The sequence below is a fragment of the Eleutherodactylus coqui genome, chromosome 3 (genome assembly GCF_035609145.1).
Source record: "Eleutherodactylus coqui strain aEleCoq1 chromosome 3, aEleCoq1.hap1, whole genome shotgun sequence".
NCBI classification, from domain to species: domain Eukaryota; kingdom Metazoa; phylum Chordata; class Amphibia; order Anura; family Eleutherodactylidae; genus Eleutherodactylus; species Eleutherodactylus coqui.
The window spans coordinates 206,019,888-206,036,921 of NC_089839.1; the positions used below are offsets into that span (position 1 = coordinate 206,019,888).

General features: G+C 44.1%; 1 protein-coding gene across 2 annotated transcripts in view; it reads left to right on the forward strand.

Annotated features, from left to right (window-relative positions):
• Window positions 1-10,512, forward strand: part of SLC38A3 (solute carrier family 38 member 3) — a 47,821-nt gene extending 37,309 nt beyond the window's left edge. For both annotated transcript variants that reach the window (XM_066596874.1, XM_066596873.1), the window contains 9 exons: window positions 425-507; window positions 654-712; window positions 2,295-2,471; window positions 2,580-2,659; window positions 3,387-3,487; window positions 5,758-5,882; window positions 6,056-6,200; window positions 7,077-7,180; window positions 7,270-10,512. In XM_066596874.1, the coding sequence (XP_066452971.1) occupies window positions 425-507; window positions 654-712; window positions 2,295-2,471; window positions 2,580-2,659; window positions 3,387-3,487; window positions 5,758-5,882; window positions 6,056-6,200; window positions 7,077-7,180; window positions 7,270-7,374 (979 nt within the window). In that variant the 3' untranslated portion in view covers window positions 7,375-10,512. The remainder of the gene's footprint in view (window positions 1-424; window positions 508-653; window positions 713-2,294; window positions 2,472-2,579; window positions 2,660-3,386; window positions 3,488-5,757; window positions 5,883-6,055; window positions 6,201-7,076; window positions 7,181-7,269) is intronic.
• Window positions 10,513-17,034: the final 6,522 nt, after the last annotated feature.

Sequence of the window (17,034 nt, forward strand, 5' to 3'; positions counted from 1 at the left end):
CTCCTAGTGATGACTGCGGCAAAATTAAAACTTTTTGGGCCTCATTTAGTAAAACTATCTGACATTAAATGAGAAATGAACGCTGCTCTGTGATTGGTTGCTGTGGACAACACGGACGTCTTACTGTCAGACAGTTTTGCTAAATGAAAATTTTTGAGTTTCTGTTCCCATTGAGCTCAAATTTCTGCATCTGCGTGTCATTAAAGATGAGTTCTGGGGGGTCTCACATTGGGACGGTCATGTGTAATAACCCGGTGTCCCCAGCTGTCACCTAGTATTAGTCTTGCACTGTTCTCTGGTGACAACGTGCTGTATATATAGTGGTGTCACACTATGTACCTGTCCCGTGCTCTGCTGCCCTCCCTGCATGTTCTCACGTTATCTCTTCCTCCTCCGTCTCACGCTCTTTCGTGTTTTCTCGCAGGGACTGGTACATGGATGGGAATTATCTGGTTGTTATAGTATCGGTCTCCATCATTCTTCCGTTGGCGTTAATGAAGCAGCTAGGTGAGTGTAATGTGTCTGGGGGCAGATAAACGACCCATCAGTATCCAGACAGTCTGATAACAGGGAATAATACTCTGCGGACACCAGCGGCTCAGGGTGATTGGATTATAATGGCAGTGTGATAAACATCTCCTGTCTCTTTCCAGGTTACCTTGGATATGCCAGCGGCTTCTCCCTCAGCTGTATGGTGTTCTTCTTGTGCTCCGTAAGTGTCCATTATATTATACAATACACATTATAGGCCCGGGGACTACAAATTCCAGCATGCCCTACCACTCTACTGTGACTTGGAGTTTGATGAGCCGTGTCCCAATTTGCAATTGGTGGGAAGTGTTTGGTCCATATACACACTGTGGTAATGGGAGGCGCTATAAACGTCCTGAGCACCATATTCCACTTAGGCCAGCTTCACACAGATGTATTTGCACGCGCAGTGTGCAGAGAATAGAACTCATTGATGTCAATTGGTTTGCTCACGTTTACGTATTTTGGTTCCTGCATTTCAGTTACACTAAAAAAGATAGAACATGTTCTATCTTACTGCTTATTTGCACACCAAAGGTTCCCATAGAAGTCATTAAAGGTGTGCAAGACGCAAAAAAATACGTGAAATACTGCGTAATTCAGTTAGAAAATTAACACATCCAGAACTCTGTAAACAAATTGACCATTTCAATCTTGAGTGTGTTTGTGTCTGGCGCGCAAAAGAAACATGCCCTCCGGGCAGAAAGAGTATGATTAAAAATATGCTGACATGTGCAAAAAAGATCATTCATAGCACAAAAATATTGCGCTAAGGCATGCGCAATTGTGCTTACACTCATGTGCAGCCGGAATTCATTGCTTTATAAAAATTTGGCTCTTCAAATAATAATAAATAACAAGAATTTCCAGTATTCGTTTTGTTCAGGTTTTTTTTTTGTTGCTACAGGGATAAAGAGTTCAGTAGTGACTCTTATAGCGCAATGTTCACGCAGCAGAGTTCCGCATCGTTAAATAAACCACGGCATGTTCTAAAAGCCGTGGGACTACGTGTGGCCGGCTTCCATTGATGTCAGTACAGCGGAAGTATCGCGTGAATACACGATCCCGCCCACTGCCAGCCGTGTCATGCACTGTACTGCGCATGCACGTCGGCGTGTCAGGCAGGACGCGCATAGCGGATGCGGGAGGTGACTATGGGGTTCTTGGGGGGTTGCCGTGACGGACTCCGCTACGATATCCTGCTTGCGGAGTCCGTCACGGCCGTGGGCATGATTCCTTACACGGGACGAGATTTCGGGCAAGTGAGTATCACTGGCATTACTGTCAGTGCTGCCAGAACGGTGCATGTTCTTCTCCCGCCCGCCTCCATTTACCGTAAGCAGATAATTGTTCAGAAGTGACCGGCGGCTGTTTATACTGATCGGCAAGTTGTTCAGTTTTCTGAAAGCAGAAACTGAATGACTGAACAATTCTCATTTAGTCGTTCAATGCATTTACATGGGACGATTATCTTCAAATTCCCACTGGAGTGCTGGAATTTGATCGATTCTGAATGATAATCGTCCAGTGTAAATGGCCCTTAAATGTGATTGTATTTCCTGTCATCTGATTTAAGCAGAAGTCACATGACAGGAAGTCCATGCAGAGAATTATTGGTCTCTTAATGCTGCCATGGAAACTCCAGAGCAAGCACAATACTTACCGCAGTGAATATTAGAAAGTGGAATGATGCTTAACACATTGTTGTATCATCCTTGGTGCTGTGGTGCCCTCATGTGACGTCTGTGTTTCCTCTTTTTCAGGTCATATATAAAAAGTTCCAGATTCCCTGTCCTCTGGCTTGGGACAGCATGAACCACACAATGCTTGGGAACAGCAACCTGACATCAGGTGACTATGCCTATCAGAACGGTCACATAGATGAAGCAGAGCCGGAGAGTGGAGACTGCTCAGCCAAGATGTTCACACTGAATTCACAGGTAATGGTCACATGACTCTGCAGCGCCCATGTAATGCCGCCGTGTAGGTGTCATAATAATTTTCTGCTGCTGTGCTTTAACCTATGTGTGTATTTCCCATCTCTGTAGACAGCGTACACCATTCCCATCATGGCTTTCGCATTCGTGTGTCACCCTGAAGTCCTTCCTATATATACAGAGCTGAAGGAGTGAGTATCATAGAAAGCAGGGATTGTAGGGCTGTGCCGTCATATAATGCTGATCCTGGGCATCACTCCATCGGTGTGTGGTAGCTTGCGTAGGATTCGATGGTGCTGCATAACTCTGTCATCTGCACTGATATACGGGGTGCAGTCAAAAAGACAGTTGCAGTGCTATATCTCACTACTGATTGTGAAATAATAGCGTCCTTGAATAGGAAGGCATGGATGTGCTACATGATGGTATGGTACTTCAAATATGTTTTCCTTCCTTCAGTCATAGCAGCGGTCCCATGGGCGGATTTCTTCTTCTCACATGCTACTCTTCAACTTTTCAATTGGGTTTTACTCTTTATTTCTTACAGGGGACACAATACAATATTGGAATCTATGCTCCAGGGTCTCCCGTGGCCCGTGTGCCATACCATCATGTAGTTCATCCATTCCTTCCTATTCAAGTACACTTTTGTCATTTTATTATAGGACACAGTATTGGATCTGGCTTTTTGACTTCACCCTGTATAGATCCATGTACAGATTACATTACTAGAATGTCTGTGGTATCGTGCAGTTATTACGATCTGCCGTCACATCTCTGCACTGCCCATTCACAGCACTGCTGTCCTCATATGTGGGTCCCCAGACAGTAGGGACCAGGCCACCTCTGCCCCCCCTCCCTATTCCCCATAGCCCTCTGTACTGGTGGTGCTGACCATTGTTGTTTTTCTCTTGGCAGTGCTTCCAAGACAAGGATGCAACGAGTTTCTAATATCTCCATTGCCGTCATGTATTGCATGTATTTCTTTGCCGCTCTGTTTGGATACCTCACCTTCTATGGTACGTGCAGGCGGGTATGGGAAGGTTCATGTGATATGGGATACTTTGAGGGCAGGGGGATGCAGCTCAGCATGATGTAATGCAGGTGCTGGGGCTAATAGGACCGGTTCATGTCATCAGACTTCTGAGAGGAGATGTCAGTTCTGCAGAAAATACACAAATTGTCACTTAATTTATCTGGTGCTAACAGCAAAACACAAAGTTATGGCAGAAGAGGAGAAGTGTGTACTTCTGTAATGAGTGTTGAGGAAAAATGAATAGCATCACAAATCATAGCTCGGTCAGACTGCGGGGTAATGTGCAAAATGTTTCCCTGTAAAATAATGGAGGACGGGTGCACCTAGTGCAAAAATTCAGAGTAATGTTGAGCGAACTGAAACAGTCGAAACCTATTTTGGATTAAACCTTGCTAAAAGTTCACTTTGTCTCAAACAAGCCTGCAAAAATAATGCTTCTTCTCCTCCTCATTCGTCTCCGTCTCCTCCTCAGCATTCTTTTCTTCATTCTTCTTTTCCTTCTCATTCTAGTCTTCCTTCTCCCCATTCTTCTCTTCCTTCCCCTTCTCGGCTTCCGTCTGCTTCTTTCCATTCTCGGCTGCCGTCTGCTTCTTCCCATTCTTGGCTTCCGTCTGCTTCTTCCCATTCTCGGCTGCCGTCTGCTTCTTCCCATTCTCGGCTGCCGTCTGCTTCTTCCCATTCTCGGCTGCCGTCTGCTTCTTCCCATTCTCGGCTGCCGTCTGCTTCTTCCCATTCTCGGCTGCCGTCTGCTTCTTCCCATTCTCGGCTGCCGTCTGCTTCTTCCCATTCTCGGCTGCCGTCTGCTTCTTCCCATTCTTGGCTTCCGTCTGCTTCTTCCCATTCTCGGCTGCCGTCTGCTTCTTCCCATTCTCGGCTGCCGTCTGCTTCTTCCCATTCTCGGCTTCCGTCTGCTTCTTCCCATTCTCGGCTGCCGTCTGCTTCTTCCCATTCTCGGCTGCCGTCTGCTTCTTCCCATTCTCGGCTGCCGTCTGCTTCTTCCCATTCTCGGCTGCCGTCTGCTTCTTCCCATTCTCGACTGCCGTCTGCTTCTTCCCATTCTCGGCTGCCGTCTGCTTCTTCCCATTCTCGGCTGCCGTCTGCTTCTTCCCATTCTCGGCTGCCGTCTGCTTCTTCCCATTCTCGGCTGCCGTCTGCTTCTTCCCATTCTCGGCTGCCGTCTGCTTCTTCCCATTCTCGGCTGCCGTCTGCTTCTTCCCATTCTCGGCTGCCGTCTGCTTCTTCCCATTCTCGGCTTCCGTCTTCTTCTCCCCATTCCCGGCTTCCGTCTGCTTTTCCCCATTCTTGGCTTCCATCTCCCCATTTGTCTTCTCCTCCTTCTCCCAATTCTTCTTCTACTCCACATTCTCCTCCCCATTCTTCTCTTCCTTCTCCCCACTTATTTCCTACTTTTTCTTCTCCCCATTTTTCTCTTCCTTCTCCTTATTTTTGTCTTCTGCCTTATTCTTTTCATTCTTGTCTTCCTTCTCCTTGTCTCTTTCTTCTCCCCATTCGTCTCATGCTTCTTTTTCTCCTTATTCTTATCTTCTGTCTCCTTATTTTTATCTTTCTCCTCCTTCGCCTTAGTCTTCATTCTTTTTTCCTTCTGTCCTTTTTGTTATTCTTCTCTTTTTTAGTTAACTTTGCCTTAAAAACAGCCGCAAAGTACTTAGATACCCTCCTAGTGACCTAACCGTGTTATACGAGGCTTTTATGGCTTTTAGGCAGTGCTTTACACCATATCTAGTGGTATTGATGACATTCCAGTTCGCTCATCACTAATCCAGAGGATGAAAATTGTACAGGCCTGATCCTTCTCACAACTGAGGGTTTGTTACATTGTATTATGTCTAGACAATCCTCTGTGAAATATACATCCTGGATTGATGCAGACTGATACATGTTACCTGCATTGATACATTGTAATATCAATCAAGGCAGGAGAGAGATTTGTGCTACTGATGTATTTAACTACACGGGATCCATTTGTGGGACTATTTCAGCTGTGTAATCAGGATGGGTTTTCGACCTCTGACTGTAGACAAGAATGTTCCCACTTACAGCTAAATTGCTGGATGTCGCTGGAAACAGTCAGCAAGCTTGTTGTCCAGCATCTCTCCAAATATTTAGTTGAGCTTTTCCAATATGGGAGCATTCAACTAGCATGTTGTGTCTATACACAGTGATGATTTACGGAGATTAATTTTATACAATCACTCTCCCCATCATCCTCACTCTCTTCTGTGACGTTTTCAGACCACGTGGAGTCGGAGCTTCTGCACACTTACAGCAAAGTGGATCCATTTGACATCCTGATTCTGTGTGTCCGCGTGGCTGTTCTCACCGCCGTTACCCTCACTGTGCCCATTGTGTTATTCCCGGTAAGAGCTGTAGTTGTCGGGAGGGTGTAGGCTGGGGGTTGTTGAAAGAACATGTAGCTGCTATCTGTTGCACGTTGGTAGTGATGTGCAGGTCACGCTCTAACAACCCGGCGCAGTATCCTGTCATGCTTTTCATTAATAGCGCTCATCTCTTAATTACTTGTCTTGCTCAGGTCCGTCGTGCCATTCAGCACATGCTCTTCCAGAACAAGGAGTTCAGCTGGATCCGACACACGATCATTGCCGCAGTGCTGCTCACGGTCATTAACCTGCTGGTTATCTTCGCCCCCAGCATCCTGGGAATATTTGGCATCATTGGTGAGTCGTTTTATTTTTAAGTCCACGCTCCATTCAACGTCTCAGTCTGGAGAAGGCGAGTCGATGAGGGAAACTCGGATTACCATCACAAACTGAGATGATGGAACTGCTGCCAAACAGGCTGTTAGGTCAATGGAGGAATAATGTAATAGCCACAGTCTTTTCATTGGGATTGTTGCTAGCAACCAGTCTTGTCAGGAGAGGAGGCTGTCTAGCTCTAATGGCCTTAGTAATGTAATATTTGTGAATATAGGTGGAAAAGCTCTGATAGTAGGGGACAGTGGAGGCCGGGGTCTGCAGATCTACTGTGATAATGTATATAGTGTGTCCATCCATGCGGTCTACATGTTGGAATACCACAGAATATTCAGCAAGATAAGGTTTATTCACGGCCAGCCAGAGCATTAACCTTTTCAGAACAAATCATCTAAAGTTTTTATTATACATCAAGTCCTCAAGTGACACAAATATGTGTGATGTCATCACTGGAGGAGGGGCTTCTGTTTGGCTTCTAAGGGTTCTTTGAGATGAGACGATTATCGTTTGAACGAGCGAGTGATGTCACAGCGTGCACATTGCCCTCGTTTAGCCTGTTTAGACAGCTACATCTTTGGCTCATTCAGACAAGAATTGTTCAGTCTTTCACATTTGCTGTATAAGTAACTGAGAAGGACTGAAGGATCGGTGTTTAAACCAAACGATAAGCGAAAAAGACAACAATGGTTTTTATGCCTGCGTAAAATGAACAACGAATGAAAAGTGAATGATTATCGTTCATTGTTTAATCGTTGGCTCATTTGAACGATTTTTTGAATGAGTTCTATCTAAAAACACCTAAAGTTGTTTCTCTTCTTTTCCCCCCGTATTGTCCTGCAGGCGCTACCTCTGCTCCATGTCTGATCTTCATCTTCCCTGCTGTCTTTTACATTCGCATAATGCCAAAAGACAAGGAGCCCACCAAATCGGCGCCCAAAATCCTGGTACGTACACTGATGGAGGCAACCGCCTCTCTTCTTCCTTTTCCCCATAGCCTGAATGAGCCTTCAATAACTCTACGTTGTCTTCACAGGCCGCCTGCTTTGCTGGTCTCGGGGTTCTCTTCATGATCATGAGTCTCAGTTTTATCATCATTGACTGGGCAACTGGAAGCAGTAAAAGCAGTGGAAGTCACTAACCCCTCCTTGTAGACCTCCCCGACATCCTGCACCTCTGATCACCCCAGGACTTAACTGCACAGTCCGTATGCTGCTGCAACATCAGACGGGACGTGAAGCTTCAGTTTTCTTCTATTGATGTGCCCTGGGAGGGGAATCTACCATCCATGATGGGGAAGGACACCATATTATCTCCTGTCCTGCACCCCAAGAACTTGGGAGGGAGATGCTTATATAATGGAACCAACATATCCATCCAATATCTGATTTACCATAAGCCCGCACTGGCGAGGGACATGCTCCAGGGATTGTAGGTCCTTCTTCTTTGTCCACCTCAAAGCCCAATTTTCTATGTTTGATGGTGATGCAGGCAGCCATGTTATCGCTCAGGCCCGGCATTTTTCTTCCACATATGACTACTCCAGGTATCTGAGCTTTAGATGAGGGCATGAGATTATGGGTTTCTGATGATCTTTACAGTCTTCCCAGAATAAGGACCTTCACCTCTGTGGGAAGGAGAAGCACAAAATTTAAGAAGGAATTGTACAAGACCTGGGACTAATGATAAGGAACCTATGAAGATGCTGGATGTACCATGCGGCCGTCAGAAGGATCACATGATGTCATCACCCAGATAGTCAAAGCCAAAAAAACACAAGGTCTGGTCCGTGATTGAGGAATGGACTCCCAGAACGAGCGGAGCCAAGTGCAAGGGTCAAGTGACCCAAAGTCTCCATAAATTGCCTTATAGTTGAATAGGTTCTCATATGCAGAAGGCACAGTATAAAGAAAGCGGAGAGGAAATCCATCTCAAGACGCCCTGCAGAGGTGGGCGAGCCCTGAGGAGGGGGCGCTGCTTGGCATTTCATGGTAGACAAAAGATGGCATGTACGAAATCCAGTCACGTCTGTGGTCGCTGACAGCTTTGCAGGGGCTTCTGTGTCTCGTTCCCGCTCTGGGACAGTCCGTAATCTGCGTAGGACAATCGGAAACTATTTTATATTCTGTAGAAGTTCCTGTGAGTAGAAGGAGAACAGGGGCCGCCTGACAGGAGCCAAATGTGCCAGCCTGAGAGCCAAAATCTAGTAACCCCTTCAGTGCTGGTGCTGTGCGCAAACATCTTGTGCAGCTTAGTTGCTCTTCTGCCAGAAGGCAGGGGGCAATCATTCTTCTAGCTGCCAATCATATGACCTACTGATAACCATCAACAAACACGTTGCTGTCCCAGGACTCTCCTGATGCCAATGTCACAAACAACCACCCCATCCAACCCATATCATCGTCTGCACTGCAGTATATACAGGGCTGTAGGATGGAAATACAGACACATGCAAGTAGAGTTCTATCATGACAGGTGATGACCCAATGTCAGGAGATATGTATACTGTGGACATGTAAAAATAAGACAGATGAATGCAATCTATTGCTCCCTGTTATCATACATTCCAGGCTGATTTTACTATTCTTCAATGGGATGAGGGTTGGGAAGGGTATTGTTTCTCCATAGGGAGAGCACTTAGTAGGTGTGAGGAGACTTATAAGGCCATGCATGCTCCTCTGGGAAATATGCAAATGGAAGATAGAGCAATGCCTCTATGGCGCCACCTATTGAAAGGCAACATTCCTGCAAGACAATCTCAGACCTTTCAATAAGCCTTGTAAGTAAGACAGGGAATTATGAGCCAAAGCCAGAATCTTCTCCGGAGGGAAATAATAACCATGTACAAACAGCTGTTTTGGGGTGATTGCCCCCTCATCAGTGTGCAGACATTCATGACCAAAAACACACAGGGCCCAGTTCATGACTGAGGAATGGACTCCCAGAATGAACGGAGCCCAGTGCAAAGGTCAACTGAACCAAAGTCTCCATGAATTGTAACTGTATTTCCAACTATGAAGCAATTCATGAAAACATTGGTTCAGTTGACCCTAGTACTAGGCTCCGTTCGTTCTGGGAGTCCATTCCTCAGTCAAAGGCTTGACAATGACTTGCAGGAATGTTGCCTTTCAATAGGTAACACTGTAGAGGTATTGTTCCATCTTCCCATTTTCAATGTGATGAGCGACAGGAAGTACAGACTTCCCTGCCCCCCACTATTACTGCTTTATATCACATTCCTCCAGTGCTGAGCACTGACTGATATCAGGCGCTCCTCTTTATAATGCTCCAGCACTGTTATAATCTCTGGACTGTAGATTTACCAGCCCTTTAAGTGTTCATTGTATGCGATGTACCAGTTTTCCACCATAAATTCAGCATTGCAGCTCCTTAAAGCAACCCTCCGATTTTGGACAAAGATGGCCGAATCGCTTATCTGACTGCCTGATGCACACTGTGCATTAATATACATCGGTAGTCTAAAATTGTACATGCTGCTCTGACTGGCTGGTGTATCAGGCCATCTTTGTTTGTCCACAACCGGAGGGTCGATTTAAAGCTTCAACTCTACAGATGCACCAAACTCAACTTCAGCCAGAACTGAACATCAACTAAACCTGTACTTTGGGCTGTAAAGTATTTACCCCCCACCCTTCTCCCCTCCTTCCATGCTGATTATAATCAGGTCCCAATTCTCCATAGTTGTTACATTGATTGTCTGCCTGCACCCGGCTGACAATAACAGTGCGGGGTTTATGGACAATTCTAGTAACCTGACCAGATTGAAATCCCCTTGGAACAAACTGATTGGGTGGAGTTGCCCTTTAATTTCACCCACATTGCACCAGGTCAGGTCTTTATACAGCAGAATCCACAAGTGGCTATAAAAAATGGCGCGGCTATGACAACTGCGTCTGTTTCAATGACAAATAAAGGATTAGGAGAATCACCGTTCTGCATTGTAGTAGGAGGGGTTATTTTTGCTGCCACGTGCGGTGTAACCTGCATCCACTCCAGGGCGGGCGCTTACTGATGACCTCATCACTAGGAGACTTTGTAAACTGTAATTTAATATTTTGTTATTATGTTTTGTAACTACTTTGTATTAATATATAGTAGATTATTAGGCTCCACCCCCAGTCGTGAAGGTCGGGGGTGGCGGCTGTGAGGTTCACTGGTAAACATTATAAGTTATGATGTTAGTATTTTGGGGACAAGGGAACAGTTTGTACCACAGAATGTAATGAGTATTTCTATGTGGAAATAAAATATAACACAACCTGCGTCTTTTTGCGGTTTTACTGCTGGATTACCGCGTCCTACTACAGAGCCAAAGGGAACAAGACCCCCATCATTCACTGACCTCCTACCACTGCTATCATGTCATATTTGTCGCGCTTCACCTCCACTCTCTCTCTCTACACTGGGCCGAATTCACACTGGCGATTTTCACGAGCGAGTTCCGATAGCGATGGAATTTATTTATTTCAATCTGTATATTCACATGAGTGATTCTTCTCTCACACCAATGGTCCTAGCTAGAGAAGTCGCACCATGTGCCATTTTTACAATTGAAATGATTGAAAACACGCAATTCTTTTTTCATACGCATGAAAATCACATGTACATAGATGCATTTTCTATCAAAACGCATTGCAATCACGGGTTTAAGAGTGCGATATCAGTCTCACCCATGTAAATTCAGTGTTAGGGTGGTTTCACACGGGCGAGAAAATCACACGATTTTCGCACAATGCGAGAGTCAGTAAAAAAGCAGATTATGAAACCAATGATTTCCAATGGTTTCCTTCCCATTCGTGATGTTCTCACTGATTCGCTGTTGAGAAAACAAAAAATCGTGGCATGCTCTATCTTTTTGCAATGTGCGATTTCTTTTTTTTCTACCTCCAATGTTTCCCTATGGAGCTTCCTTTTTATCACAACACCACAAGGCTGCGTTGCGATTTTAAACTTAAAAAGCCCTATTGACCTTCGCAATAAATAAAACTGGGATTTTATCGCGGGTGGCAGCAATGTGATGCAAGATTATTCCAAAAAAAAGCATTGCTGATACTTAAAAATCGCAGGAATAAAGACGCGATTTTGCCGTGATTTTCTCGCGGCAAAATTGTGATCACCCGTGTAACACTAGCCTTAGGGCTTATTCACAGGAGCATATATTGGCCGCTGTTTTCACGACTGACCGATATACGCTACCATCTGAGCTGTCTTCCCCCTTCCGTCACCGCCTCTCTCCTCCCCTCTGGCTGTTTGCAATGGGAGGAGGCGGAGCTAAGCTAGGCCCCATCCTGCCCCCTACCATTGCTGGCTGCGGACAAGGGGGCGGGAGCAGAGCTCTGCACTTCCCCCTCCCATTGCAAACAGCCGGAGGGGAGGAAAGAGGCAGAGAGCCAGCAAGAGGGAGGGAAGGAGGAAGACAGCTCAGACAGTAGCGTATATCAGCCGGCCGTGAAAACGGCGGCCGATATACGCTCCTTTTCATAAGCCTTTAGGGTGTATTCACACTTGTAAACTAGCAACTTTTACTGCAAATACAATGTAAGAAAAATGCATTGCTGCACGTGTGATTTTGATGCTCATGAAAATCGCATGTGTTTGCAATAGTGAAAAAAATAGAAAATCACACTTGCATGAAGCTCACATTTACTTGTGAGTGTGGTGCAACTTTTTTTCGCTCCCATAGGGATTAATGGGTGATTCGCAGGGGAAAATTGTTTGTGGGATTGCACTCTTAGATTGCATTCACATGAGTGACTTTAACGTGCAAGTTCCGTCTGATTTCAACATGGACGGAACCCGTACGTGAAAATAACCCATTGAAGTCAATGAGTTAATACCGACAAGCAATTTTTCTCATCACAGGATGTTCTATCTTTGGGTGACTCTTTAATCCCTATGGGAGCTTAAGAAAAAATGCAAGTTTCATGTGACTGTGATGCAATTTTACCGATGAAGAAATATGCAGTTTTCGTGCACGTGAAAATCACAAGTGGAGAGATGTGATGCGTTTTTTCTCACAGAACTCATTGTAATCGCAGGCAGAAATCGTAGGTTTACAAGCGTGATATTGGTCCGAGTGACATCACACTGGCCCGCGTGACGGCGCCCTTATTCAGAGTGGAATGGGAATGTCTGAACTCACAATCCTGTCGTATATTGATGGAGTGATCAGTAGATGTGGTTGTCCTGGTGCCCGTTCTGTGGCTCGTTAGTTGTCTTAAGGCGCTCTCACATAGGCTGGAATTAGCCCACATTACGCACCCAAATGCACACCGTAATCTGCCGCTGTGAATTCCGCGCCACAACATGAAAATCTCACCTCAGACTTTGATGCAGAATTGCCTGCAAAATTAAGCCATTTTCAATGCCGCATCAAAATCCCATAACGAAGCAGGAAAACAGAATCCCCTAACACAGATGTGAACAGTCTTGGGGCTCATTGACACGGGCGTATATACGCTATTACGCATGTATCTTTTACACACATAATACGTAATGTTGAATTCCCATTGATTAGCACTGGGACATTCACACCTGCGTTTTTTACTCGCGTGAAAATGCTGGGTATTCACAGACCAAAAACTGCATATGTCCCTGTGAATGAGCTCATACTTGTACTGATACATTGCAACAAATATCAGCACAAGAAATAGGTGATTGTCTACACTGGTAGATTATAACATGCTTATCAGGATGTAGACAAATGTTTCTATTCATTGACAGCAAACACAAACTTTGAAAATGGTTAAGAATTGCAACAGTTGATTAGAAAGTTGTATAACTTTCACTCATGAAACTTTCCCTACAGAATAGTGGATACTTGCCCTTTAATAACATTATAATAGTAGACTGCTAATTTAAAATCCTAAGATATTGTGTCCAACACAGCTCAGGATGCCATCGGTATAGGGTGAGTGTTGGGTAGATAAGGGAAGCTGTGGGGTACACGGTGGGCATCAGGCCAATATGAAAAGCAGTAGGGTACTGGTTGAGTATTGGGCAGATATAGGTAGATGTAGGGTACAGGGTGGCTGTTGAAAAGATAGGAATACCACGGGGTGCGTGTTGGACAGGTAGGGATGCCACGGGCTGGGTCTTGGACAGGTAGGGATGCTAGATGGTGGGAGTTAAGACAAGTAGGGATATCACGGGATGTGTGTTGGACAGGTAGAGATGCCACAGGGTACAAAGTGGGTGTTGAACAGGTAGGGATGCCACAGTGTGCATGTTGGACAAGTAGGGATGACATGGGGTGGGTCTTGGACAGGTAGGAATGCTAGATGGTGGGAGTTAAGACATGTAGGGATGCCACGGGATGTGTGTTGGACAGGTAGAGATGCCACAGGGTACAAAGTGGTTGTTGGACAGGTAGGGATGCCACAGTGTGCATGTTGGACAGGTAGGGATGACATGGGGTGGGTCTTGTAGATGGTGGGAGTTAAGACATGTAGGTATGCCACGGGATGTGTGTTGGACAGGCAGAGATGCCACAGGGTTCAAGGTGGGTGTTGCACAGGTAAGGATGCCACAAGTTACAGGGTGTTGGGCTCATATGGGAAGCTGTAGACAGCTCTGTGCCAGATGACACTATGTAGCAATGTATGAAGAGGGGAAACATTTCCACACAATAGATTGCATGTCCGTCATGCTGGCTCTCCAGGGCTCCATCCCCAAGCACATCGCCCTCCTCTGGCCTCTGGCCCGTCCTTCATACCATTGACCTGACGCTTCTGGTGTTTCCTAATAGTGAGATAAGCAGCAGATTCACAAACACAAAACTCACAAGATATTAATGATTAATTATTGGAGAGCAGAACAAGAACAGCAATGGCGGTATCCTCGCCCACAGAGCTGACAGTCAATTACACAATCGCTCTCCAATAGTGATGCACAAGTGTCATTTAAAGGCCAATCCAGTAAAGAATCACCACATGAGGTTCTGCAGCCGTCCAAAAGACTATGTATTTCTTTCCTCACTACTTTTAGGATCTATGCTTGCCTCCAGTGAATGGAAACCTTCATTTTTACATCCAGGGATAGAAACTTGCTCATAACCTAATCTGTGCTCACATAGTTGGGGGTTTGTTACAATTGTATTCACTCTAGACAATCTTCTGTGAGTTAAACAGCCTGCATTCCATATTGGTGAATGTTACCTGCACTGATACATTGTAACAAACTACTATAAGACATTTCGGCTGCTACTGTGTTTTGCTCACCCGGAATAATTCACATTGTAGCAAACCTCAGCTCTGAGATGGATCAGGTAGCCTCAGCGTCTGAGGACAAATGACACTTTATTTCAGCAGGTCTTATGAACATCTGCATAATAATGCTGCCACCTACAGTTTGAAGAAAACATCAATCATACTGCTTTAAGGTTATAATAGCTATATCAGGAGATATCAAGGTTATACCAGCATGGTCCATATCACTATATATGGGAGATGTGTAACTTAAACCAGCTGTACATATATAAATTATATATAGGGGATACCCAAGTTATACCAGCATAGTCCAGATCACTATATATAAAAGATGAATTTATACCAGCTGTACATATATAATTATATACATGAGATAGCCAGGTTATACCAGCAAAGCCAAAATCATTTTATGCAGATGATGATTAATTTATCCCAGCTATAAATATATATTTATATACAGGAGATGCCCAGGTTATACCAGCATGCTCCATATCACTATATACAGGAGATGTATAACTTATACCAGCAGTACATATATAATTATATACAGGAGATGTATAACTTATACCAGCAGTACATATATAATTATATACAGAAGATACCAGGTTATACCAGCAAGCTTCATATTACTTTATACAGGAGATGTACAACTTATACTAGTTGTACACATATATAATTATATACAGGAGATGTATAACTAAAACCAGCTATACATAAATAATAATATACAGAAGATACCCAGGTTATACAAAAGCTGGACAGATATCTGTCTGGGATGATAAATATTGTTATTTGTATAGCGCCAACTTATTACACAGTGCTTTCAGGTAATTGTTTTATTTATTACCCCTCACCAAGCTGGGTGCTCATTTTACCAACCTCAGAAGAATGGAAGGCTGAGTTGACCTTGAGTCAGTTACCTGAACCATTCGGTGATTGAACCTGCAACCTTCAGGTTGTACGTAAGAGCTTATACTTTGCACCACACAAGGCTCATGATATAGTGAATCCTGCACTGAGCAGTGGGTAGGATCAGATGGTCCTAGAGGTCCCTTCCAACTCTACCTGTCTATGATTCTATACCACTATGCTCCATATCACAATATTATCCCAGCTGTAAATATATAATTACATACAGAAGATATCAGGTTATACTACCATGCTCCATATTACTTTATACAGGAGATGTACAACATATACCAGCTGTACACATATATAATTATATGCAGGAGATGTATAACTTAAACCAGCTGTACATATATAATTATATACAAAGGATACCCAGGTTATACCACCATGCTCCATATCACTATATACCAGAAATGTATAAATTATACCAGCTGTACATGTACATAATTATATACAGAGTATACCCAGGTTATTATAGCATGGTCCATAGTACTATATACGAAAGATGTACAACATATACCAGCTGTACATATATAATTACAGTGTTTCCTTAAAAAATAAGTCCCTGTCTTATGTTATTTTTTGCCCCCAAAGAGGTACTAGGTCTTATTTTCGGAGGATGTCTTATTATACTTACCTAGCAGGCTCGGTCCAGGTCTGTCCCACTGCTCTCCACAGCTCAGACACGCTCCCCGCAGTCCTCAGCCGCTCATACAACATCACTTCCTGGTTATGGAATTTATAAATACCACCTCCAGGAAGCAATGCCTGTGATTGGTTCTTCGACTGCTGCTTGGCCAATCAATGAAGAGCTGAGGAACTAATGCGATTGCTGTGATTGGTTCATCCAATGCTGTATTGATTGGCTGAGCAGCGGTGGAAGAACCAATCAACAGCCATTGCTTTGTAGAGGCGGGATTTATGAACTGGCTGAGCCATGGCCAATCACAGCCATCACATTGGTTCATCCAGCGCTGCATTGATTGGCTGAGCTGCAGTCGAAGAACCAATCACAGCCATCGCTTCCTGGACGTGGGATTTATGAATCACGTAACCATGAAGTGATGTTGTACAAGTGGCTGAGGACTGCGGGAACCGTGCTGAACCTCTAGAGAGCAGCGGGAGGGGCTTGGACCGAGCCTGCTAGGTAATGTATTCTTTTTTTATGTAGTGTAACTATGGCTTATTTTCAGGGTAGGGTTTATATTTCAAGCTTCCCGAAATTACGCTAGCTCTTATTTTCGGGTACACTGTATATATGAAGATAATTAGATTATACCAGCATACTCTATAACACTATATATATATATATATATATATATATATATATATATATATATGAGATGTATAACTTATACCAGCTGCAAACATATATGATTATATACAGGAGATGCCCAGGTTATACCAGCATGCTGCATATCACTATATACAGAACAACTAGAACTTATACTGGCTATACTTATACAATTATATACAGAAAATAGCCAGATTACAGCATCAAGCTCCATATAACTATATACTGGAGATATAGAACTTATAACAGCTGTACATATATAATTAAATACAGAAGATATCCAGTTTATACCGTCAATGCGAATATCACAATATACAGAACATGCAAAATGTATACCAAATGTACATACATGACTTTATACAGGATATAC